Source organism: Nymphaea colorata, chromosome 4 (genome assembly GCF_008831285.2).
Source record: "Nymphaea colorata isolate Beijing-Zhang1983 chromosome 4, ASM883128v2, whole genome shotgun sequence".
NCBI lineage: Eukaryota > Viridiplantae > Streptophyta > Magnoliopsida > Nymphaeales > Nymphaeaceae > Nymphaea > Nymphaea colorata.
This window is the reverse complement of record NC_045141.1, coordinates 19,160,546-19,184,791: the sequence shown is the minus strand read 5'-3', so window position 1 is coordinate 19,184,791 and position 24,246 is coordinate 19,160,546. Positions and strand designations below refer to the sequence as shown.

Genomic DNA, 24,246 nt, shown 5'->3' with positions numbered 1-24,246 from the left:
ATTTTGATTTTTAGTCGCAACGAACAGTGAATACGACCAAATCCTACAGGAAGATATTGAACGTGGCTCATAGTTTCCATCATCCCTTCTCGTTGGTGGTACTACTGATTCTATTTATTGGCAAAACTAATTCGAGAACTTGAAAGCTATTACGGCAAACTTGTTATGCAGAAACGGACCCAGTTAACGACGAACACCTAAATACAGACTTGTTTGAATCCACTGACTCTGCGACGATCACTAAATAGAAGGTAAAACAGAAGTTGTGATCACTCTTGCGAGACGACCACCATTGCCTATGTATGCAACTTTCATATTACATACGCGGAAGGACCAGTTTTGGCAGGTAGACAGAAGCCCCAAAGAAAAGGTTAAGCAAGCAACAAATGGACAGCCTTCCAAGTTGCAAGCTGTTGCATCACTAAGATGTGGCATAGATAGGATTAGCTCCCTCAAAAATAACATAAACAAAGAAAAAAGGTCCATAGGTCTCACATAACTGGAACATTCCAATGCTTATCAACCACGGAATTATATTTCTGCTCTCTGTTTTTCCGGATAACACCCACCATGGACAGATATTTATTATGCTGACTCTTTCTCCCCAACTAACTCCTCTACAACGAGATAAGGATGGCCTTAATGGTAGCTACTTGTCTAAGAAAAGGATTGTGAATGCTGCCATCCTCATGAACCACAAAGGAACTTGGATATCCATTGATTTGGTGTCGGATCTTAGCTTATCCTCATCGCTAGTTGCGTCATCGGATTGGATTCTAGTAGGGTGTTTCTCTTCACCATATTCAAATTTACCAGATGTTCCCATATTCGAATTAGGATAAGAGAAAAAAATAGAGTTTATATCATATCCAAATCCAATTTTTAAATTCACAATCTGAATCTTACCTTTGCAGATACAACCGATTCAAACTGATATGTTATGAATCGGCTTCCAAAGAAAGGAATTTTGGATGTAAGTTATTTATTTCAAAGAAAGAATCTGATCAGATATTTACTTCTAACTGAACCCAAATCTGAACCAAACAGGATGTCATTTCTCAAATCAAAATTCAATCAAATTTTATGTTAGGTTTTTTTTTTTTGGTTGGATATCTATTCTGAACCCCATGCAATAGTGACATGTCTATTCGTTGTTTCGGGTCCGCAATGCAGTACTCCTTTAATTGGGTTTAGTAGATCTGAAACTCAGCTTTGAGACTGGGTTGACCCAATATTAGCTTTAGTTGTAACTCTTCTTTAAGAAGCAAAGCAAACACGATGGATTATATATGATTTCTTTCTGCAGCACTCTTATTTGTTCGGTTTTCTTTTTGCGTCAGTTTTTAATAACTGAATTCAGAATGAATATGCATTTCTATGAACGGATCTAAATCTGAATATGATGCCCGAATATTGCAATCATATAAATATCTGATCCAGTTGAGAAATAAAGTCTTGAACTATCAGTTCAAATCTAATATGATTACGATTTCATATCAAAAAACGGTTGGAGAAGAACAAAGCATGCAGCCATGTATTCACGTAAGAGAAACAGATATCCCCTTCCTGAGCTGGAACCCTTTTGGGCCTTACACATGGATGCGCGGCCGCCTCTAGCAGTGGCGGAGCCAAAAGTGCTGCCAAAGCAGGACACGTGTCTTCCAATTTATATGGATTTACATATGGCTGCCGCTTAGCCGCAGAATCTATTGATGATCCTCTTTCAATTATAAATGTCTATTGGCTGGTTGGGCTGTTGGACCGGTGAAGTCTAGTCGTCAGTTTGATTCTTGTAGCCGTAGATGCGCAACACCCTAATTAATAGATGTACCACTTCCTATCGAAGCTTCTTCCAAGCAGCTCTAGATCACTCTGAAGATAGTGAAAAAGAGAAACTCCTTCCTCCAATTGGGGGGGGGGGGGAGCCCAATTCTGTGGTCAACAAGAGGGTGCTAAGCTATAAAGAGAGGGAAGTCTGCTTGAAGAAAATGACTGGGCTGAGGGCTATGAAATTCAACCTTTCTCCACCCTGCGAAGAAAACAGCTTTTAAGAAAAAATGAAAAATAAAAACTTGTTATTCTTTATAAATGCGGGCAATGAACATCATGTGCAACAAAGAATTGTGTCAATATTTTGAGAAACAAAGGGCAGCATCTGCGACAACATGTTCCGGAAAAAGAAATCGTATGAAAACATGTTCACTAATTGCTGGGAAGAAAAGTTAAGGGAAGACTAAAACGTTTTCCTTTTCCTGAAACGTTTAAGGCATGTTTCTAGATTGATTGTTTAGTAAGTACCATTCGTCATCCTCACTAAGAAAAGTTAAAAAGCGAACAGCACCTTCATTCTTTCTTTCGGCAGAAAAAAATGGTTTTCCAACGGTGGTCAGGTCGCCCGATCCCCTGAATTCCGTTCCCCTCGCCATTGGAGTTGGAATCCAGAAATCTTCCATGCAAACCGTCTTCGTCTTCGTCTTTCCCACAGAGAACGATGATGCAGATCTACTTCTGGAACCGGACCCAGTTCCCGACCCGTGATTTATTCAAGGGGAGCCGGTGCTTTTTGTGGGTCCGGAACCATGAATTTGAGATCGATGAATGTGGACCCGACCCGTTTTCTGAGGTAGGCGCCGTGGTGGTTCCGCGAACGCAAGCGCTGACGCCACGCAACAGACAGGAAGCTGCCTACGTGGCAACCATCGCCCTTTGCCCTTCGACTTGAGAGAAAAAGAGACGACCCCGCGTGGAATGCCAGACGTCAGCGCCATCGTCTTCCTGCCTTTTTTTTTTTTTTAAGTAAATATTAATTATAAATTAATACATGACATTTTCTTAGTCTAGGTTTGAAAAATTAGGAGATGGCTTTGTCAAAATTTTCCTAGAATTTTAATTAATAGTTGTAGGACTGTTCTCCACCCTCGGGTCGGGTCGGGTCGGGGCAGAGAGAGAGAGAGAGAGAGAGAGAGAGAGAGAGAAACCTTCACTGCATACGCCCTGAATGCAGTGAGAAGGCAAGAAGATGTAGACGGAGAAGGAGCGAAGAAGATGTACACGGAGAAGAAACCGAAGCTGGACTCGACTGTGGGCCCAGACCTATATATCACGGGCGGCTCACCTGACCATTCAACAAATTAGGGGACGTGAACGTCATTTAGGTGGTTTCTCAAAGCCCACAAGTTTGCAAACGGGGGCAGCAATTCTTTTTTGCCAAGAAGGCTGATTAAGAGGCGCAAAACAAAATATTTAAATGAATTATTGGAAACCATCGATATGAAAATTAACTAAAATTTTTCTCGCGTTCCTTGCGTTTCCACACGCAACTTTTCTTTCATTTATTTCTTTTCGGGGCCTTGACTTCTTTACCTCTTAACGGCGTAATCTTGTGGCTTTTCCTCAAGCCCCACCACTAATAAAAAGAATTTAAAAAAATTGATTCGGATGCCAATTTTTGCCCTGAAACGACAAATTTGATTCTGATTTTTTATTTTTTTTTAAAACTTTTTCGCTCTACTTGTTTTAATAAGTTATAAAACATGACTAAGATACTCCACTCCAGGTACCGGTTATTCAGTCGATAAAGTTAAATCAAAACTTCATTCGTTTTTTTGGTTTTGGGTGATAGGATTAAGCACTTCTCCTGCTGGGTCCTCAAACCCCAAGTTATGTTATGTTATTTGAAACTCGATTTGGATCCAATTATGATATGATTTAATAAAAAAGGGCGGTGGCCGGGGACACCCCGGCGGCAGGGCAGCGCCGGGACGGGGAGGGATCCAGGAAGCGCCTCTGCCTGGCCGAGCTTCAAAAGACGATTCTGCCCCTTATTCATTACACGCCACGTGGCAGATCGTCCCCACCTTCCCCTGGTCTAGCCTTCACCGAGGGAGGCCAACCGTTCCGCGCCAACACCTCCCGCCCTTATATAACTGTGTCGTCCACCCCCGCCTTCTCCGCCGCTGTGATCTTCCTTCTTTCTCCTATAGACAGAAAAGGAAAGTAGAAGAACAGGAAAAGTGTCTTCATTTTCTTCAGCAAAGTTCTTCAGGGGTCCTGTTTCCTCCATTTTCGTTATCGGTTTGCACTTATCTCGATCGGGCCACTCTGTTTTTCGGGGGTGTTCGCTGTTTTCTCTGCTCATTGATTTGGTTGGATAGAAGGGAAGGATGGCCGAGAACGCTAGAGTTTCGGGCCACCGAACCCTCACCGGCCTGCTGAAGAAGGCCGCCGCCGAGTTCCCCGACCGGCGAGCGCTTGCTCTCTCTGGCAAGTATGAGCTTACGCACGGCCGGCTCGACGAGCTCGTCGACCAGGCCGCCGACCGTCTTCTCCGCCTCGGCGTCCGACGCGGCGATGTCGTTGCACTTACCTTCCCCAATACCATCGAGGTGAGTCGCCCTAGTTCTCTGCTTCCTCTCTGTCTCTTGATTCCTGCTCATTGCTTTCGTGAACGATTCGTTGTCTTCTTCATGGGAAACTCCCTCGGATTTTTCCTTCTTTGCTTTTTCCAATATCTTCTTTCCGTTTATATCAAGATTTTTCCTCCTCTTTCTTTTGTTTTCCCTTTTAGGCTTCTTCGATTTGACGATCTCGTGACTTCGATGAAGGAGCTTCGACCTTTTTTTTTTTTGGGCCCCCTTCTGTGCCTCTCTATTAAAAATAATAATTAACAAATCATTCTGCAGTGTGGCGTGACTCTCTGTTACGGTTTCTTGATTTCTGAGTTTGGCATCGTTTTGTTCTCGTCTGCTGCTCTCATGGCACGCGATTTCCACGAGGGTTTTCTTTCTCTGTGGGGCTATGTGCATAGTAGGACATACGTTTTATTGATAATTCCGTACTCTCAGGTCAGGGCTAGAGATTTTCTAAAACACGAAGCTCGTGTGCCAGGCCTGGTGCTTTCATTCTTTTTCTTGTCATTTACACCGAAGAGTTCACAAATGAATTTTTAGGAAGAAGGATGTAGAAGAAGATGATTCGAATTAGAAGATATGGTGGGTCGTTGAAATGTTTCTTTACTATTATGAATATTTATTTACTTCTTGATTTTTGGTTTGCTTCGTTTCCATTAGTAGGGGATTCCTTGTCCATTACCCTTTCATTTTCGGTTGCTTCCTGCCACTCTTTCGTCCTCGCGCCTACCACGCGTTCCTGTGCTTACACGAAGATGTCGTGAGCTTTAACCAAAATTTCGTGGTTCCTTATTTCTATATATTTTTCTGAAAAATTTTGAGGGTGTCGATAGTGGGACACCTCATGGGCCGTTTGGACGGTTTTCCATCGTCATCTTCTGTGACCAAAATCTGAGTTTACAAATTTAAACTTGATTTGTTAATCTCTAAACTAGTTTCAATTCCTTGCTAATTGCAGTTCGTGGTGGCTTTCCTGGCGGTGATCCGAGCCCGGGCCACGGCCGCACCACTCAACTCGGCCTACACCGCCGACGAGTTCGAGTTCTATCTCTCCGACTCCGAATCGAGGCTCCTCCTGACCCCTGCCGAAGCCGCCAGCAACTCCGCCTCCGTCATCGCCGCGGCGAAGCTCGGTATCCCCCGGGTCGCCGTCTGCATCGATCCCTCGACCCTCTCTGTTTCCATCGCTGGAAATCTCCTCGTGGATGAGCACCAGTCGGACTCCTCTCTCTCCTCGGTTATCAACGATGCCGACGACGTGGCGCTCTTTCTCCACACTTCCGGCACTACCAGCCGGCCCAAGGGCGTTCCCCTGACCCAGCAAAACCTCGGTGCCTCCACCCAGAACATCGTCGGGGTCTATGAGCTCTCCTCCACCGACGCCACCGTCATCGTCCTCCCCCTCTTCCATGTCCACGGTCTGCTTGCGGGCCTTCTCTCCCCGCTCACGGCCGGAGCATCGGCCGTCCTCCCAGCAGCAGGCCGCTTCTCTGCCTCGACGTTCTGGGCGGACATGCGGGCGTACGGGGCCACGTTCTATACCGCGGTGCCCACCATCCACCAGATCCTCCTCGACCGCCACGCTTCCAAGCCCGAAACCGACTACCCGAAGCTGAGGTTTATCCGTAGCTGCAGCGCCTCGCTCGCCCCTGCCGTGCTGGATCGGTTGGAGAAGGCCTTCGGCGCGCCCGTGCTAGAGGCCTACGCCATGACGGAAGCCTCCCACTTGATGGCATCCAATCCTTTGCCCCACCGCGGCCCACACAAGCCGGGCTCAGTTGGCCGGCCGGTGGGTCAGGAGATGGCGATCCTGGACGAGAATGGTGTGATCCAGAGGGCGAACGCGAACGGCGAGGTGTGCATACGAGGGCCCAACGTAACCAAGGGGTACAAGAACAACCCCGAAGCCAACAAGGCGGCCTTCGGGTTCGGTTGGTTCCACACGGGTGACCTTGGATACATGGACTCAGATGGCTATCTTCACCTCGTTGGCCGAATCAAGGAACTCATCAACCGTGGAGGTGGGTTAAATTCTCAGATTTGAGTTTTGCCCTTTCTCTTATCTGTTAAGCCTCTGTCGCTGCCTTCTGGCCGGGGAATCCTCATCGGGATAAAATCTTTTCCTGATATATGGGGTTTCATTTGACTTGTGCAGGAGAGAAGATATCGCCCATTGAGGTGGACTCGGTTATGCAATCGCACCCAGATGTTGCTCTGGCGGTTGCCTTTGGCGTTCCCGACGACAAATACGGCGAAGAGGTCCGACCCTTTTTACTGTGTCATTTTTTCACCCCTGTTCCTTTTCGGGCGTTATTTTTGGCTCCCCTTGCGGAGTCCCAGCATGGGCCGCAGCGACGCGTCTTGCTGGGATTCTGTGCCCGCGCAGCAAAGGGTATCTAGGCTCTAGCGTGGTGGGACTGGCCTTCTCGTTGCAGGAAAAAAAAAAAAAAAAAAAATCCTTTTAGTCTTGTATAGAGTGCTAGGGCGGGGTCGCATCCGAGATCTTTTCTTTGGTGTCTACTCCATCGTTGGCAGCCGACAGATTTCAAACCTCTGGTCCGTTTGACGAGTAGGAAGTGGGTTAGTCTTGGTGGAGGGTCCGGCCCTTTTGACTAACATGGAATCTGGACTTGTTCTTGCAGATCAACTGCGCGGTGGTGCCGAGGGACGGAGCGTCGATAGACGAGGCGGAGTTCTTGCGCTTCTGCAAGAAAAACTTGGCGAGCTTCAAGGTGCCCAAGAGGGTGTTCGTTGCCGACAGCTTGCCGAAGACGGCGACCGGCAAGATTCAGCGAAGGCTGGTGGCGGAGCACTTCCTGGCCAAGGTTTCTGCTGCGAAGGTGCCCAAGTTCGGAGCCTAGAAAGTGGGGTAGTTGTGCTCCCAGGAGGGAGAAATTAAGTGCGAGGCAAGTGTTAGGAAAGAATAGCAGTAGCGGATTACTGTAGCAAGTGTAGGTTTTGCGGGCTTGAATTCCGTGTCAAAGTCCTTTTCCTCCTTTGCTTGTGGCTCCTCTCTCCTCTTTCCTCCTTGCAAGAAAAAAAGGGGTGCGAGGAGAAGCATTTGAGGGGAGTTCCAGCATTATCATTTATATAAATCTGTCTGTTGGCATTCGTTTATTAAATTCGATTTCATATTTATGACTCTCTCTGCTTTATGCCAGGGGAGGTGCTTTGTTCGTACCTGCGTATTATCGATTTTCATTTATAGTAGTAGACAAGTTATATGAAATAGCTTCATCTAAAAAGAGAGCAAATCATATCGTTGCTGTCCACGTCTTCTCAAAGAAGAGTTTCAGACATTTTGCATAATGCACATCTTACACTACGTTTTCATTGGCAAACGACTCAAGTCCATTTCACGTCTTCCCGGCCTCTTTCGTGACTCATTTGCCATTCATAATTTTATATTTAGTTGGCATTTGTTAATGGCACTTTTCGATGCAGGTAGACAAGCCAGATTGCGTTAGCCAACGCAAGTTGAGATGCACCACAATGACATAAAGAACTTGTCTAAGTGGAGGAGCTATTTGTTTGGCCTTTTTTTACATAGAAATATCGAGCGGGTAGACGAAGTGCTTGTTGGCTTCCTTCGACACTTGTGAAATTGACGCATGTTTAGTAAATGACCAATTAATTTATTTGAAGCCTTAAATTTGTCACTGGCAGATTTTTTCAAGCTTATTTAGCTCACACGGTGTGGAAGGTTTCTCAAGTTTTCGGTCAGCCTGACTCATTCTCAATGTAGCAGAAGTTTTCATTAATTTTTTTTTTGGGACTGTGAACTAGACGAGGTGTGCTATGTACTCGGCACACCATCACCCAGGTTTGACATGAGGCCTTGTGAGAACATCGTTATTCCTCCAAGCGTCTATCTACTTCTATACGAAATTTGGGTGTGGGTAGACTTCCCTTGAAAGAAAGTATTCAGCTGAAGTCAGTTGACGACTATATGTCATTAAGCAAGGCGACGGACCATCACCATTCTCGACGACGAGCATTCACTTACTCGCCCCCGCATGACTTTATATGGTTGTGGACGCAGCATATGTGTCCACTGAGGGAATTGTCCTTAACCTATGCGCACCCTCGTATGCATCCAAACGCTACATAGAGGAACCGTTTTGATTCCCCATCGACGGACTTGCAGTTTTAAAGGAACTGACAACCATGATGCACTTATACACTTCGTCGCTGAATATTCATGTGCATTGCTTTTTGCTTAACTTAGCGTTTGATTGGATTCCACATGCTTCCCGAACAATGCCTAAACTGACCAAACAGCATCTCCTTTTACTAACTTGGCCGGGCCACACATAGTGTGTCCGCAACAAAATCAGCCTAGTTAAATCATGTAGAAGCCCGGAAAGTTCCAAGCGCCTACTACAAGCCAATGAGGCAATCGCTAATTGAGAGCGCGAAAGGATGCCTTTTGGCCAACGATATAAAAGTGCTTCTGGAGTAATTACACTCGTATGCTCAACATACATAAATCATGCCATTTGGATATAATACCATGAAAAGTGTTAAAAATTGACATACTGTGGGCCGTTTTTCGATATACTAAAACAGTACTCAGATTTAAGGTACATGATCAAACGGTAGCTTTGTACTGAAAATTGCATATAAATCATATCCATAGGTTTTGGATGAAAACAAAAGCATCTGATTCATGTAAAAGTAGACTTCTGTTAATGAAAAACAAAAACACAAACAGGTCATCATCCAATTTTTCTTTTTCTTTTTTCCTTTATCCAATTCCATTCCGTGCAAGAATTTTGCACAAGAGCTAGCATAAGATACTGCACTAATCGAGCTTTAAAAATCAAAAAATAATTTTATACGATGCTGTAAACCATGCAAATGGAACCTAGCCATGCTCCATAATGATCAACTGACTCGGTTCTTAATGAGGGTCTCTTGTAACTCGAAACAGAATGTATGCTCCCTGCAGCCAAATTGCAAGTGATTCATTGGAATAATTCTCCATTAGAACATCAATTACTTTCCAAAAGGAAAGCATCATGAACCTGTGATCTTGGTGGGGTGGATGCCGGTAACCAGGTAAAAGCTGCACGGCATATATGCCAAAAGAATGGTATGGCCTACAGAATTGTCGACGTGCCATGTCAAAAAACTTTCAGCACACGTGCTCTGTCACTTGTTCTTGATAAGCTAGAATTTGATCTCAAACCACAGTTCCTTATTCAAAAATTTTGTTTTATGAAGAACTAATCCCCTGCCGTTGTCGCCCAGACAAGAAAAAGGTATTGTTCTGTCATCTTCCTTTCCATTGCACTGTGTTCAAGTAGAGACAACAGTATACCAGGTCAGGCAACGAGAGGCATGCATTTTGTATTTAGCCCTGGGCCTTCTTCGACTTCTTATATTCATCCGCTTAGCCAAGTGGGTGGAGCTCCTGTTGGCACCTCCTCGTCCTCGTCTCCACTAGAGGCTGGGAGAGAAAGAGAGCATTCTTGGAGTATATGAACTTAGAATCAGAGGAGTACCATGTGTGGTCAGAAGTTAAATCGAATCAGCCAATTAAGGCTGAATTTTACCCATTTAACACTTTGTTTTAATTGGTCTTTTGCAACCATTCAAGCCGAAAACGAGATTGAACGGTTCACATGCTCATGGAGATCTGAACCGACAGTTTTATTGGTCAATCAGCGCGGCAAGTGGAAGCAGATGAAGCCGAACACAGAGATATTTGCAGGGAAAACAAGGACCCCACGCAAGACGGTCAAGTTCCTGACCATATTTTGAAGAACTTTTGCTCTTCAAGAAATTAAAGCATCTCACTAAGCTGTCGGCATGATTAAATTATAGAAAACTAGTGATGTAAATGCCAAAAGTTGGTCTCTGCTTCAGTAAGAACTGAACATGATAGTGAAAAAGAAGACCGACTTTTATCTATGCCTCATCTTTCATGTGACCATATCAGCCCTTAAAGATCCTGTGATGCACAGACGCCAGACATACATCATAGCGACAGGCAGGCGATTTGAACCTCAGAGTTTCTCACCATAAGGCATGAAAGCAGCCGGAGGAATGCATTTGATTTTTTCAATTGCTAGCGACGACACGCCCAAAGAACCACCAGTTCATGTATTTTACTGGTCTCAGACTCTCACCACACAAATCACTTTTGAAGATTTCCAATGCCTACTTGCATGGAAACAATAGGACCTGCATTTCAGGTGAGAGGGAAGGGACCCACTGCTCGGAAGAGGGGCCAAAGCCCCCACTCCTTTCCCATACCCCACCAGATCTAGAGCTGCGTCGAGACCATATGTACTTATGGTTCCTCCCTTCCACTTTCAGGCTCTCACATACCCACCAACTCGACCAGCTATGCTAGAACTTTAGATTGGACCTGTATCTCAAAGATTGGTTTCACCGAACTGCTGCATACGTGATGAATTTCCTTTTGGAAGCCAAGTTTACAGTTTTGGGCAACACGATATAAAACTGGCGGATAATATTGCTAGCCTATTAGTGGAAATCCATTCCCTTCTCTTGGGCCTCAAAGATTTCAGGCATAAAATTCCGGCCCCGTGTACGCGCAGAACAAATAATTATGCATAATGACCTCCCCACGTTGAAACGGCCTTTACGCAGAAACCAGACCACTTACAGAACTGCAAAAGACAATACGGCCAGATTTTTTCACGCATGAATCTGATCTTTCTTTTCTGCGGTTGCAGCAGAAGCAACCATATCAGCAGCAGCAATGACACAGAAAGGAATGAACGGTTTGAATTGTGTAACGAGATCGCCTTGCTTCTGTTCTGTTACCCTAAAAAGTGTCGGTAGATGTTGCTTCTGCAAAGAATGAACCACAGGTCGATGCCACATGAACGATTTGTTCTCATGTGACTGACGATGAGCATTATTTATCAATCCCAAGAGAATTGGTGGGTTGAACAGAGTGACATTCAGAAAAAAACATTTCTTATCCACATTCTGTGGCACTATCCTTTGCTAACGCGAGTAAAAGCACTATTGTTCTCCCGTGACTGACGATGGTGGCACTGGCATTTGTCAACTTGGAGCATCCTTTCACTTGTTATCGTGTGATAGTTTAAATTGCAAGGAGTTGTCATGTGAGGATGTGGTGCGTCCAAAATTTCCAGTTTATTAACGTGAAAAGAAAACACTTTACATTGGAAGATTTGCAGGCACGGTTAAAACTAGTAACATGAGGGGAAAAAATTTCTGCAGTCTCCAATCTAGTCGATCGTCTAATTTATTGAAGTTTGTTCTATGATGAGACTGACATCTCTTGCACCCGGTCCACTTCCAAGAATGCAACTGCACGCCTGGTTTGTTATGATAGACAAGGTTCAAATTCAAAATAATTTGAAAAAAAAAGGCACTTTGACTTTTATTACTGCTCCTTGTGAGGCAGGTGAGACGACACCTCGTCTGGAGGCACATCATATTCTTCTCCCGTTTCGTCATGCGACAAGAATGGCGGCGTCAAAGCAAAGATGGACTAAAGAAACAAAACAAAAAGTGTCGGTCACTTGCGTGCTCCTGCGGTCCTACCGCGACAGGCTAGAATGAATCGCCTTAAGGTTTCCCACATAATGCGGTATATTGAGAAGCAAAGGGGAGAAATCATGCCATTTTCCTTCTTTTCATCTTTCAACACAAAACTGTCAAGATATAACTTACATTCTGATATTTAGATTCACTAGTTATGCTTCGGCCAATAACAGGAATGCATGGGCAAACAGCAAGTGATCTACATATCCAAATAATAAAAACCATCTCAAAATGAAGAAAAAAACGAATTTAATGTTTATTTCGTGAGAAATGGTTGTCATTAGGGTTCCGCTTCCCAGAGAAGACTGCCAACGCTTTTCTAACAGGAGGTTTTAGTGGTGCTCTTCTCTCCGAACTGTGAAACGTGATCTCGTCTGCACTTGGGATATCTAGTCCCTGATTTTCCCAAAGAAGAGTCAGATCGTGACATGCAAACAAAAAATGAAAATTTGAAATTGAAATAACCAGAATAATTTGTGCTGGAATTCAAAAAAACTAACCTGGTTACCCTTCTTCTTTGACTTAGGATACAGAAGCTTGTGAGGAAGCTGATCTTCACGTAAAATGGGGTTCTTGGTAATGGCATCTCTTCCACCTTGAGGCAGGGGAAGGGAAAACTACGAAGTAGAAAAGTAGAACTTAATCAGCACATTCATGATTTAATAAAGCAAATAAGCCTCAAGCAGTATGCTGGAACTTAAAATGTTCTTGAAAGCTCTATATCTAGCAAGGGAGAAGTCTCCCTACTTATTTAAGATGGCATGACAAAGGCTGGCCATGTCACACCCTTCACAACCATACCTACAGTTATTTGACATAGATAAAGAGCAAGTGCATAGCATGCTGGGCACGTTCAGCTAAGACGAAACACTGAAGAAAAAAATGAGACGATGACAAATAATAAAAAAAAGCATCAGACACAGATCTCTGCATGATGGGCCCTAGGTCTAAAAGTTGAACATGGCGCTAACACCAAGTGTAACAACCTAGTCCAAAAGAGATTTCAAATGTCATATCTGGTCATCCCTAACAAACCCCATAATCAACTTCAGATCAATACTCAAAAAGCTACAGATCAGAACATAAGACCATAAGTGGCTCAGGTACACATATATGGTCATAAATATTTCTTTAAAATCTTAAATAGGAGACTAATTTCAACTCGTTCCAATACTTTGAACGCTATAAACTAACTACAAAATGGCATAAACAGGTCAAAAAGTTGAAGCACCTAAGAAAGTTTTTACAGACAGTAAATGGAAAAATGAAATTAACCTAAGTGGATACCAAACGGAAAGGAGACAACGTTAAATATATTGACAGCCATCCACATCCAAACATACGTGAAGGATATCCATTCTTACCCTAGTGCCACGAACAGAAATGCGTGGTCTGCTGGCTGTTTGAACAATCCCATTTCCATCAACTGTAACAGAGACTCTCCGTAGAGTACCACCATTGCCACATTTGGGGCAAAACATTCTTCCAATTTCTGCAGTCACTCTATTACAAGCATGACATTTCAACACCCACCTGCAGCAATAAACAAGTTGGGTAGGTCATACTAAGATCTCATACTAAAGGGAAAAAAGGGAGAAAAAAAATGCCTAGAAGGAAAAGCCATTGAAGCAGCCATTCATACCTATGCAACTGGCGAATTTGCATACCACTGGGAGTTAGAAGGCGTAGACCCATCTGGAGAATAACATTTTGCATGGCAAAGTCACTTGTCACACAAGCTACACTGGATTCAGACAAGGAACGAAGAGTCCAACTTTGCTCACTGTTATTGTCATCCACCTCACTACCATCTATATTTTGATCACTAAGACTAGAGATCTCTAGATGGTTAAATTTATTAAGTTCAATTTCAGTTTCATCACCCTCCAACTTCAAGTGACCAATCTCATCCAGGATATCATCTTCTACACATAATCCTGGTTCACTCACCAGAGCATCTGAATGCTGCACATCATCAGAAGGCATGCATGATTCATTCATATTCTCCATTAATTGAGAAGAATGCAAATCCCCAGTCTCAGAGGCTAAAATTTCATAGTGCATCTCTTTATTGAGGTAATGATCTTTCTCTTGGTTCACATTTGAACTTTCATCTTCCAGAGAAGTACCATCTAGTTGTGTGCTTTCAACACTCTCTTCTGCCTCAGGATGCTCAGATTGTACTGATGCACTGGATAGTGCACGCCTTGCTTGTCTCTTCAAATATCTGCGATGTGTGCTTCGACTAACAGCAGGCCTCCAATCCGCAGGATTTCCATCAACTTCCCCTTTAGAAGCATCAATTCCATCTGCTACCATCTTTTTGTCCTCAATGTTTATCTCACGCTTCACGTGAGGAAATCTATTAGCTCTCCTCGAAGGAAAACCTCCCATTTCTTGTGAAGAAGTTTCAATTTCACCAGAATCTACCATTAAATCAACTTTATTGCACATATCTCCATTTTCAGGTGTTATATTGAGTGATAAATCTTTAAGAGGCAAAATTCTTGAATCAGGATTTGGTGCTGCCTCCACAGCATGCTCAAGAGCTTCCCACTCTTCCAAGTTGGGAACATTTGATCCCCATCCAGGCATCATATTTTCAGGTAACCTTTTCACTCTTACCAGATGAAGTGGAGGGGGCCTTTCTCTCAGATTGTTTGTGCCATGGATCTGAGCTTCCAAAGTATAGGTTAAAGCCATCAACTTTATATCAACATCTGAAAGAATCTGCAGATCGCCGGTCTCTCTCGCAAAGTTAACAACTGCAGGAGGCAAAAAAAAAAAAAAAAAAAGGAAACCTAACTTGCAGTATTTGATATGGAGTTTCAGTTAAGAATCACTGCACTTGCTTTACCACAAAGACACAAAAAAAGTGCTAGGATAAGCATGATTCATACTGTTTTGCAAGATAATACACTTTTGCTTCACAATTTCAGTGAAACTGTCCAAATGGCCCCAGAAATAAAGGAAAAAAGAGAAGTAGACATGAGATAAATGTAGACTGAAGACATTTGTCTAGACATGAAGGTGATTTCTGATCCTGAGATATAACTTTGCAACGGAACAAGGACTTCAGATTCCTTGTCCGAAAGCTGCACATTTTACAAAAGGGATCTGCAAACACGTGCACCTTTTAAATCAACAGGTTTATAGTCACACCCTCTCCAAATTGTAATTCACTTCTTTGTTATGAAGCAGAAAGCCTAAGAACTTCAACATCAAATTGGCCGTGATAATCAGCAACCAAAACACTCGTTCTACTCTAGAGGATTAGACTTACTACAATTAAAAGCCGTGGTGAATATGGATAAGCCCACGAAGAAAGTTTTAGCTACCAATCATGACAGAGAACAAAATGGGTTCTACATTCCCACACAAGATGAAAAGAAGAAAGGACAGTGCAGGTCGTGGCACATGCTGCCAACAAATCCATATAAAACGCCCAAGGCTTTCACTGCTCTCCTCAGCCCACCTAATTAAATACAAAGTAAGCCGTGAAAAATACAGAAATAAGAAATCAAAAAATTTGTAAAGGATCTTTTTGCGTATGAAGAATTAAAGTTGTTGACAGTGAAGTTATTATTAGACTAACTTTTGGTTAATCTTTTAGCACAAAACAAAATCCAGAGAAAATATGTCAATAGCTTAGATTTTCCATTGTGCACGCGTGCGAAAAGGACCAACAGAGAACACACCTTACTAAATTACCATAGTAGCATGTTGAAATTTAGAAAAACTTAGATGGCAAGTTTTATCGAACATCTAATTAATATGTTCCATTCACGTGCGTCCTTGCCACGCCTAACCGAAACTTACCATGACTTAGAAGTAACAGAACAAGCACCTAATACAGATGATAAGAACCAACCCCAAATGGAAAAGCAATATCGCCAACTACAACAACACTCATATAAAAACAAAAAGCATTTGCGCAACCTCGTTAATCACAGGAGAGATATATACGGAGTACATGGTATGAGTTAACCATGGCCTGTGAATAAGAAAGCAAAAGAACACAGCATAACAAAGTCTATTTTTTGTCAAACAAGAACCCAACATGTTTTCGAGGTAAAGTTGAACAAGAGTTACCTTTCTTAATTGCCTCAGGCGAGGGTTCCATGACCTCAATGGGGAACGGAAGCGACGCAAGTCTATGACGAGAAGCAGGGTCCCTAATTTCCTGCAATACCTCCTCAACAGAAACAATCCTCTTCTTTCCATCGTTCAGCTTCTCCCCTCCCTGGATTATCGCATTGGCGTCGACAACAGCTATACTGATTCCCTCGCTCGACTTTAATGACTCGACCACTCCACTCGAAATTCCTTCTTGCTGCTTCGGAGGCGGCGGCTTCCGAAGCACATCGCTCCACCCACCGGCAGACACCTGAGCAGCCATTACTGGCTTCGAGAAGGCAACACCAATGAGGGGGCACGAGAGAGAGAGAGGGTAGGAGAGGTTCCCGGCGGGTCGGCTGAACGAGATGAGCCGCTGGAGCAGAGAAGCGAGAGAGGGAGGGAGGGTTTGCAACGGTTAGGGCTCGAGGGCAGAAAATTATAAGCAATATTTTTATTCAGTCCCTAATGTTTGGTCATAATGTTAGGCAAAGGCTTCATATTTAAAAAGTTTTTTACATAGAGCTGATATTGTGCATAACAATAAAGAGCTTATCTTTATCGTTAACCTAACACATGTTCCGAATGATCAGGTTTAATTCCACTCCCTTTCCTAGAAGTGGCCAACAAAAGGCAATAAATACTAAATGGAATATGCGAGATAAAAGAGAATTAATGCGTGTAACAGCATTATTTGGTACATCCCACATTGTCTCTTGATACCATTTTGATTTTTTGGTTTGTTTGATTGCAACTTTGCGAGAATTTGTGAATAATTTATACATGTAGATATGATTTCCAAATGATTTTGAAGGAAACAAGTTAAATTAATTATTTCCACTATTATATGTACTTTTAAGCAAGCAAAATATGAATAGCTGATATCGTGCGTGCATGCTGATAATTTGACGATCCAAGATCTTTTTCTTGTACAAGCTTCATTGAAACCAAAGTAGGACTGGTAATGATGATCTTTTTCTATTTATCTAATTAAATGAAAACGGTATCCTCTCAAAGCATGGCAGAATCAAACCTTATCTATTAGAGAAACAACCTCAGCTCTATGCACAATCCAACAATGCAAAGGCGCTTACAATTGGGGTGCTAGCCACAAGGCTTTGATTTTAAACGCCTAAACAACTTAGTAAGTCAAGATCTCGCTCTAAGTATAGTTTTACCTATATAATAAATTGAGAAGATAAGTCAAGATCTTGTCAAAGTATATCCTTTTCGGTGTTTGAATGCATCTTTAACTCAAAATTGTTTGAGGCCTATCAATTACCGCACACGTACGTCTACCTACTAGTTACATTTGGATATCTGTTCATTTTTAAATATCTTGCAAAAATAAGTGCATGGTAGAGAGCTGCCAATCCAAGATAAACCTATAAAGTGAAACTTTCTCGCTCTCTCTCCCCCCACTTTATCCATTCAATCTTTCGCCTGAGGTTTATTATTTGGTCGACGATCTAAAAAATGGAGATTCGTTTGGAGAATATGGCTTCTAGTTTTCTGGTGGACCGTGGTCTATTTGGATTGTCAGGAATGACATCTTGTTTAGGATGGTGTTTACAGCCGTTCTTCTATTGTTTCGACAATTCACTCAGGAGTCTACTCATGCTGTCTCGTTTAATAGAATTCATTTTCTGCTCTCTCTCTCTCTCTCTCTCTCTCTCTCTCTCTCTCTCTCTCTCTGTGTGTGTGTGTGTGTGTGTGCTTCTTCTCTACTGTTCGTCTTTCGTTCTCTTTTGTTTCGTCTCATTCAGGTAAAAACTGAAGGGTGGTTGCATGCTCATTGCAGATCAACGAGCTTCCTTATGAGAAATTATTTTTGTGGTGGCTTAGGGCCTTCCGCGTTCTTGTGGTGATGACTTGAGAAATCTCAAATGCTTTTCGACAAGAGAGAGATAACTAAATCGAGATTCATTGTTCAACATTTGATTAATCAGCAGTTATAATTGCAGTAACATGCCAACCCATTTGGGGTGTATTTACATCCCCAATGATGCTCATCTTTGATCAACACAGTCTTGCTACTACGCCTGCAAGTGCTCTGCTTTTCTATCATTTAGTACTTTCATTTAGATTTCATTTGATTTCTGTTTGTGAAAACGTCATATTTGCCTTTTCCTTGTTCATGTCTGAGAGACATGCAGGAGCATCGAGAAAGAACCTCCACCAAGTTCCTGTGACGCCATCTCAAATAACAGAGAACACAAGCAAGTTCCTGGCGACCAAAAAGCAAATTGAGCAGTCCACTAATGCTGAGATTGCTTACCAGAAGCTGATTGATTCCAATTTACTGAACAAGAAGATCTAAAGCATACTCCTTTATTAAATGCCATTGGCCAAGATTATACTTCTAGAAGATATACCAACAACCATAAGAAATCTTAGATACACACAGCCAATGGAACCAAAAGAAGGAGAACTCAATGGCAGAGTTCATCAAGAATCTTCACATCCAGTAATGACATTAGAGATTTTAAAACAGTCTTCAGCATGTAAATAAAAATTGAATAGAATATTAATGGCACAAGAGTCGGTAGCTAGCATCTCGATTTGAAGGGTCGCACTGTGAGCAGCGAATACGAGCCAAAGAAGAAAGGGAGGTGATTAATGGTGGTCGAGTGTTGCTCTATAAGGCGCGGGCGCGTATGATGTCGATCCCCATTTCGCTGGGATCTGTGGCCTGCAACTCCACCTGGATGCCGTCCAGCTCTCTCTTGAATCTGTCCTTGGAGCTCGCGTACAGCATCTTGCTCCTCACTCTGGAAGTGTCAGGCGACCTTCACAAGATAACAGATTGGTTATTCAATGGTTTTGAACTTTTGGTGGCACTTTTTCAAAGTTCAACATGTTTTCCGCTTTGCCAACTCGCAGTCATTTAGCACAGATAGCCAGGTAGGCATTAATGGCTGCCATCAAGCAAGAACAGTACAGAGGGCCAGAGCCAGAAAAAGGCAGTGAATGTTTGTAGGATCAGATTTTCTTTTCCTACCATATTTTCGCGGTACAGGATGAGCTCTGCCATCTATTAAGTTTTATGGGTCAGGGTTGATCTTCTGCCAAAACCAGCATGTGAGTTGATCCTTCACAGCATTTGGGATGCATTTAAAGAGGGACCTAATGGTTTTGATGATATAGAAAGTAAAAGCCATCAGCAATCTTTGAAAAGCTTAGGGAATGTTCTGATCCTTTATTTATTCTTCTGCTTTTCCGTCAAACTTGGTTCCAATAGCTGTGGCCCAGAGTATTACTTGAGAAAGGACATTAAAGAGAGTGATGAAGGGGTTTTGGTACATATCTCCATCTTTACAAAATTAGAAGAAAGGTGAAACAACGTAGACGAAGCGTACCAGGCGATGAAGAAGATCTTGCTCTTCTGGCAGTTCTCGGAGGTGATGAAGTCGAAGTCGAAGACGGCGTAGCGGCACTCATTGGCGGGCATGCAGGCGGTGAAGTCGTCGTAGCTCTCGGACGGACCCCCGATCTTGTCTACCGTCACCTGCTGCAACTTTTCGTCGATCTTGAACACGATGAACCTGTGTATCCTCTTCGCCTTCAGCTCCAGGAACTTGAGCTTGCACTCGTCGTTGACCGCCATCCCCGACGCCGAGTTTGCCTGAACAAGTTTTGTTACCAACGTGTTAGGCCCAATATTTAACTCCAAACTTGATTCTCCACGCCACATTCTTTAGCTAAGATTCAATTACTCTAGGAAGCAAAGGCAACCACCAATGAAGAGAAAAATGAAAATGTTCAATTGGAGAGAAGAGTGAAATTTCAGATCGATGGCGTGCAATTAGGTAACAGGCCCGTTGGAAGGCAGAGGTGTCAATCTGACCATGTTTGCCTTGAAAGAAGGATGTGATATATGAGGTGATCAAGATAATGTACCATTAACAAGCAAGAGCAACAAGTACAGCAATAAGCTATGTTTGGGAACACAGTTTTGTTTAGCAACCATTGGGACGGCCTTAATCTCCTGCAACAGGTACCCAATAACAGGTCTGCCAATATAAAAAATCTTTTGAAATTTTCACGTAAAAGCTGAAAAACTAAGAACCCATCTTGCAACAAAGAAGAAAAGGCAGATAGCGTGATCCATTCGACGATAAAACACAAATCTAATGACAGAAAGGTCATGGGAGAAATTAATTTCGATAACAGCGCATGAAGCATGCAATGGAAACGTTTACCATTATGTCAATCTTTGGTGCTGCAGATGATGATCGAAAGAGGAAGCGCTGAAGAGGTATCAAGAAGGAAGGAAGTTATGAAGGCCGTAGATGCTTTTTCAATTGAGAGGGAAGGAGGGGAAAGAGAGACAGAGAAAAGGGTGGGGAAGCCGTAGGTTCTTTGTTGGCGGGTGGGAGACCGCGATGCGAAGACGCGTTCTTGTGATTTCCAACCCGCCGCCCGCGCTTGTCGCCGCTCACCCGTCCATTTTAATTTCCCACACTAGCCTTCACCAATCGAACAAGTATCCTTTCCCTGGCTGGCCTAGTTCCAATTAGCCCAAGCCAAAGAAGGGTATTTTGGAGAATCATTTTTTTAGGGAAGCCCCTCGCCGTTGAGCGGGCGTACCCGCCGGGAGCGTCGCCGAAAACGGTTGCTGATCAGTGGCTCGAAACAGTTTCCAGGGTTCTCTCCGGCCCTTCCCGTGGGCATATCCGCGTCCTTCCTTGTGCCCACAACCGTCCACCTCCCAACCAACTCAACATGTGGCCGGAGACTCCGGACGATCTATTTCTGTCCGGGAAGCACCATCCTCCGTGACTAATGTTACGACCAGACTCTGAATGCCGACTTCAATCTTCCGGTCTTATTTCGTTTTTAGATGTGGGATGCATCATTTTTTATTGCTTATGCCTCCGGGAAGCACCATCCTCCGTGACTATTTATAGTATAAGATCTTTGTGTATGCCGTTGCTTGTTCTCTTTTAATGCAAAACCCATTTCATAGAAACCCAGTGTTGTTTCAACAAGATTTCTATGTAATCTTACCTAAATATAAATATCTGAGGGTTAGGCGCGCCTGGTTGAGCTACTGGTTGGAAGGCAGCCAGTCACTCTTTTAAATCTCAATGGCGCTCATGATCCCATCTCTTATGCAAGTGACACATGTCTCTAGACCATGAGAGCAAGAGAATGACCTGGAGAGCTTTTGGAGGCATTTGATTGACCTTGTCTAAAATCTTCAGGATTTGAGAACAGTATCTGACCATTTCTCAATGCAATAACACAAAATAATGATTTTAAATGGATCTTAGGTGGGACATATATAAGATCCTTCGTTTGATGAACCATTAATCTTACTTTACTGTAGATCTTCCACCACATCAGTAAAAGCATGTTGCATCATATATACATCAGACTAATTTGAAGTAATCAAACGAGCTCTCAAGGTGTGTTTCATAGTCCCCAATATGAAATTTGAGGTCAATCTAATAAGCCTTTTATATGGAACCATGTAGTAAACATACAGAGGTTTCACCACTACGTAAAAAGGAGGATTTGAATTCCTCAGTGTATTGCAAAAACCTCAGGCTTGAGGTCAGATGGCAGAAAGTCCGACCTCAAGTTCTCTCGGATATGAGATCCCCAGTGATTTTAAATCACCTTCTGTCTCGTGTCATACTGTGAGGGACGAAAGTCACCCACCCAAGCTGATTTTCCCAAATAAAATTAAAAAGGAAAAAACTAGTTACAATGAGAGAAAAAGTCGAATTCCGCTCCATATTAACTAACTAAAAATGTTAAAACCTTGAGATTATTATATCTGACATAGAGTGCTAGGTGTCTTAACCCTGCAACCATATTTGCAGCCCATTACTTCCAGCTTCCTTCTGCACTTTCTATCTTCCTCGGGCCGAACGTCGGCAAGTTAAGACACGATGGGTCCCGGAGAATAACACCTGTCAAAGGCACTAGTTATGGCCACATCGACGGAGTTGCCGGCTTCCAGCGACTGGGCGCTCGTGCTCGCCCTCGGCGTGACGGTGGACAGCAGCAGCATCACCTCTGACAGCTGGGCTCCCAGGGAGGCGTTCTCCGCCCTGGCTGCCAACAGCTCGGCCTGGAGCTGGTTAACCTGATGCTGGAGCGCGGCCATGGTTGACACGCAGCCGTAGACGGGGTCCTTGAGCCTGGTACGGGCCTCAAACACCAAGCTGCTGACTGCGTCCCCTCTCTGGCTCACGGGAATATCCTGAAGATCAAAGGGGAAGTTTTAACAAGAGAAGATGACGACTGAGTAAGATATCTACCATCCATAAGAGCCATCTCCATTTGAAGAAAATCTCTTCTCTGAACTCGTTGTTTAGGCTTAATTAACATTCTCGAACGAGGGTCAAGTACGGTTTTGAGATAATGAAAACCACCATGAAGACATTGTAGTATGTAAACTTGTAATAGGTCGGATATCATTGAAAAAACTATAGGCGAATTTGAATACAGTCAAACACGAAGGAAAACTAGCACTTAAACAAAGAAGTAATTATTTTGTTAGTAAAATAGAAATATATTATGCAACTTGGTTAATGTTGAGCGCCATTTAACTCTATTCGAAGACCTGCAATTTATTGCTGCTCGTATTTATTCTTCTCTTTGACTATTGCAAGAGTAATGATCTACGTCGAACCAAGTAGCAATTTTTGGACAATCCTGCGTATGTCACAATTGTTGGAGCCCAAACTCTTTAAGGTTCATTGTAGGCAGATGGCTCCAATTAGCAGACGGTTTGTTAGACGGTCAAAGAAAAGTAAGCATAAAATCTTATAGATACAAGTCGTTAAACGCCCATGTAGCTCAACTTGGCAGAACGTTTTAAAAATTATGATCAAAGAAAAGTATGCATAAAAGGAAAGAAGATGTGCAAAGATCAGAGATATCGATCGAATGCCACTTTGTCTCGAAGCACCATTCTTGTATGAAAGAAATATCTTGTCGACTAAAGCACTCGACAAGCAGCAAAACTTTCGCTGGTGAAGTTTCGGCAACAACATGTTGGCGGTTAGAGAGGAAAACACGAGAAGGAAAAGAAAGGAAATAAGTTAAAATACGATCGATCGAGTCAAGTGATTCTTACTCGAAGCATCTTGGTCACGTTGCTGGCGCCAAAAACTCGATGCACTTCAGCGAATTTCTCCGGTTCGGTTGCCGGAAAATACGGCACGAAGATGCAGTCGGCCGTGCATTTTCGCCGTAACCTTTTGCAGCCAGCACATGGAACGTTCAGGGTAGGAGGAGTCCTGGTCTTCATCCCTCCGATGGAGTTGCACCATCAAGAAGAAGGCTTCCGAATATATAAAGCGTTAATTTGATCTTTAGAGATATTACACAAATCAGTGTCCTGAAAGTGACGTCAGAGCCGTCTGAATTATGGAAGAAAAGGGAAACACCAGCGGTCACCAAAATTTCCATATTGATGGTTGTGAATTATGGGCCTGTGTGCACTCAAGGAGGTGGAAAACTGTCAATCCTTTTTTAAGATTGGCTGAGAAGGTTTTTAATTCAGACATCTATTGCCATAGAGGAGTAACAGCACAAGATCACGATGTTCGACAACTTGCTTCTTCAATTTATGGCATTTGGTACCTTCTTTAGATCTTGTGTGGCAGGTTTTGATGAGATGTTTACGCTATTCTCTTGGTTTAATAGTGCCTTGACAGATTTGGTCTTCCATTTTCAGTGAATATAACAAAAATAAAGCCTCTATGAACAAACCTCTCTCTGTGATATATACATACATACCTATGCACAGTACTCTAATTGGTTTAAGCTGTGGATGAATTTTTCACAGAAGTAACCGTAAGAAAGCAATCTCCAAGTTTGAAAACATCCATATTTTTCTCGGGGTCTAGTTCTTGTTTATAAGGATTTAGAACTGAATGGTTATATATTTCTCGGCGCTTAAATTGTTATTCTTAAGTTGCAAGAACAAGTCTTCCTTAATAGTTTTAACGTATGGGAATCAAGAGTAATCATAGTAAAAGCATTCAACTATAGTATCTTGGCGTCAAGTATACAATAACTGAAAAGGTTTTGCTAATTGGGACGTTTTCAAATTCAATATTGTGAAAGTATATTAAGAGCCAGCACTGTTGATTCACACTTCGTTTGTTCACTAGCAAGTAAAAAACTAAGCAATTGTTATGCTTATATA

At 42.9% G+C, this 24,246-nt stretch overlaps 4 protein-coding genes across 5 annotated transcripts; 1 reads left to right on the top strand and 3 right to left on the bottom strand.

Annotated features, from left to right (window-relative positions):
• Positions 1-3,937: 3,937 nt before the first annotated feature.
• Positions 3,938-7,553, top strand: LOC116253320 (probable CoA ligase CCL9). Its single transcript, XM_031628092.2, has 4 exons — positions 3,938-4,385; positions 5,368-6,430; positions 6,565-6,668; positions 7,052-7,553. Exons 1-4 carry the CDS (start codon positions 4,164-4,166, stop codon positions 7,268-7,270), a joined length of 1,608 nt encoding a protein of 535 aa, XP_031483952.1. The 5' UTR covers positions 3,938-4,163; the 3' UTR covers positions 7,271-7,553.
• Positions 7,554-12,011: 4,458 nt separating this feature from the next.
• LOC116253377 (RNA-binding NOB1-like protein) lies at positions 12,012-16,498 on the bottom strand. Of its 2 annotated transcripts, none has more exons than XM_031628168.2 (5): positions 16,053-16,498; positions 13,603-14,725; positions 13,325-13,493; positions 12,461-12,577; positions 12,012-12,356 (listed from the first exon to the last, which is right to left on the bottom strand). In XM_031628168.2, the coding sequence occupies exons 1-5, from the start codon at positions 16,357-16,359 to the stop codon at positions 12,210-12,212; spliced, it is 1,863 nt and encodes a 620-aa protein (XP_031484028.1). In that variant the 5' UTR covers positions 16,360-16,498; the 3' UTR covers positions 12,012-12,209. The 2 variants fall into 2 exon arrangements, with proteins under 2 accessions (XP_031484028.1, XP_049933607.1); XM_050077650.1 differs by having other exon boundaries at positions 13,603-14,690; positions 16,053-16,328.
• Positions 16,499-18,435: 1,937 nt separating this feature from the next.
• Positions 18,436-20,513, bottom strand: LOC116252756 (actin-depolymerizing factor 1). The gene is made up of 3 exons (XM_031627258.2): positions 20,279-20,513; positions 19,436-19,701; positions 18,436-18,865 (listed from the first exon to the last, which is right to left on the bottom strand). Exons 1-3 carry the CDS (start codon positions 20,279-20,281, stop codon positions 18,715-18,717), a joined length of 420 nt encoding a protein of 139 aa, XP_031483118.1. The 5' UTR covers positions 20,282-20,513; the 3' UTR covers positions 18,436-18,714.
• Positions 20,514-21,583: 1,070 nt separating this feature from the next.
• Positions 21,584-23,343, bottom strand: LOC116252754 (LOB domain-containing protein 4-like). Its single transcript, XM_031627257.2, has 2 exons — positions 23,170-23,343; positions 21,584-22,290 (listed from the first exon to the last, which is right to left on the bottom strand). Exons 1-2 carry the CDS (start codon positions 23,341-23,343, stop codon positions 21,967-21,969), a joined length of 498 nt encoding a protein of 165 aa, XP_031483117.1. The 3' UTR covers positions 21,584-21,966.
• Positions 23,344-24,246: the final 903 nt, after the last annotated feature.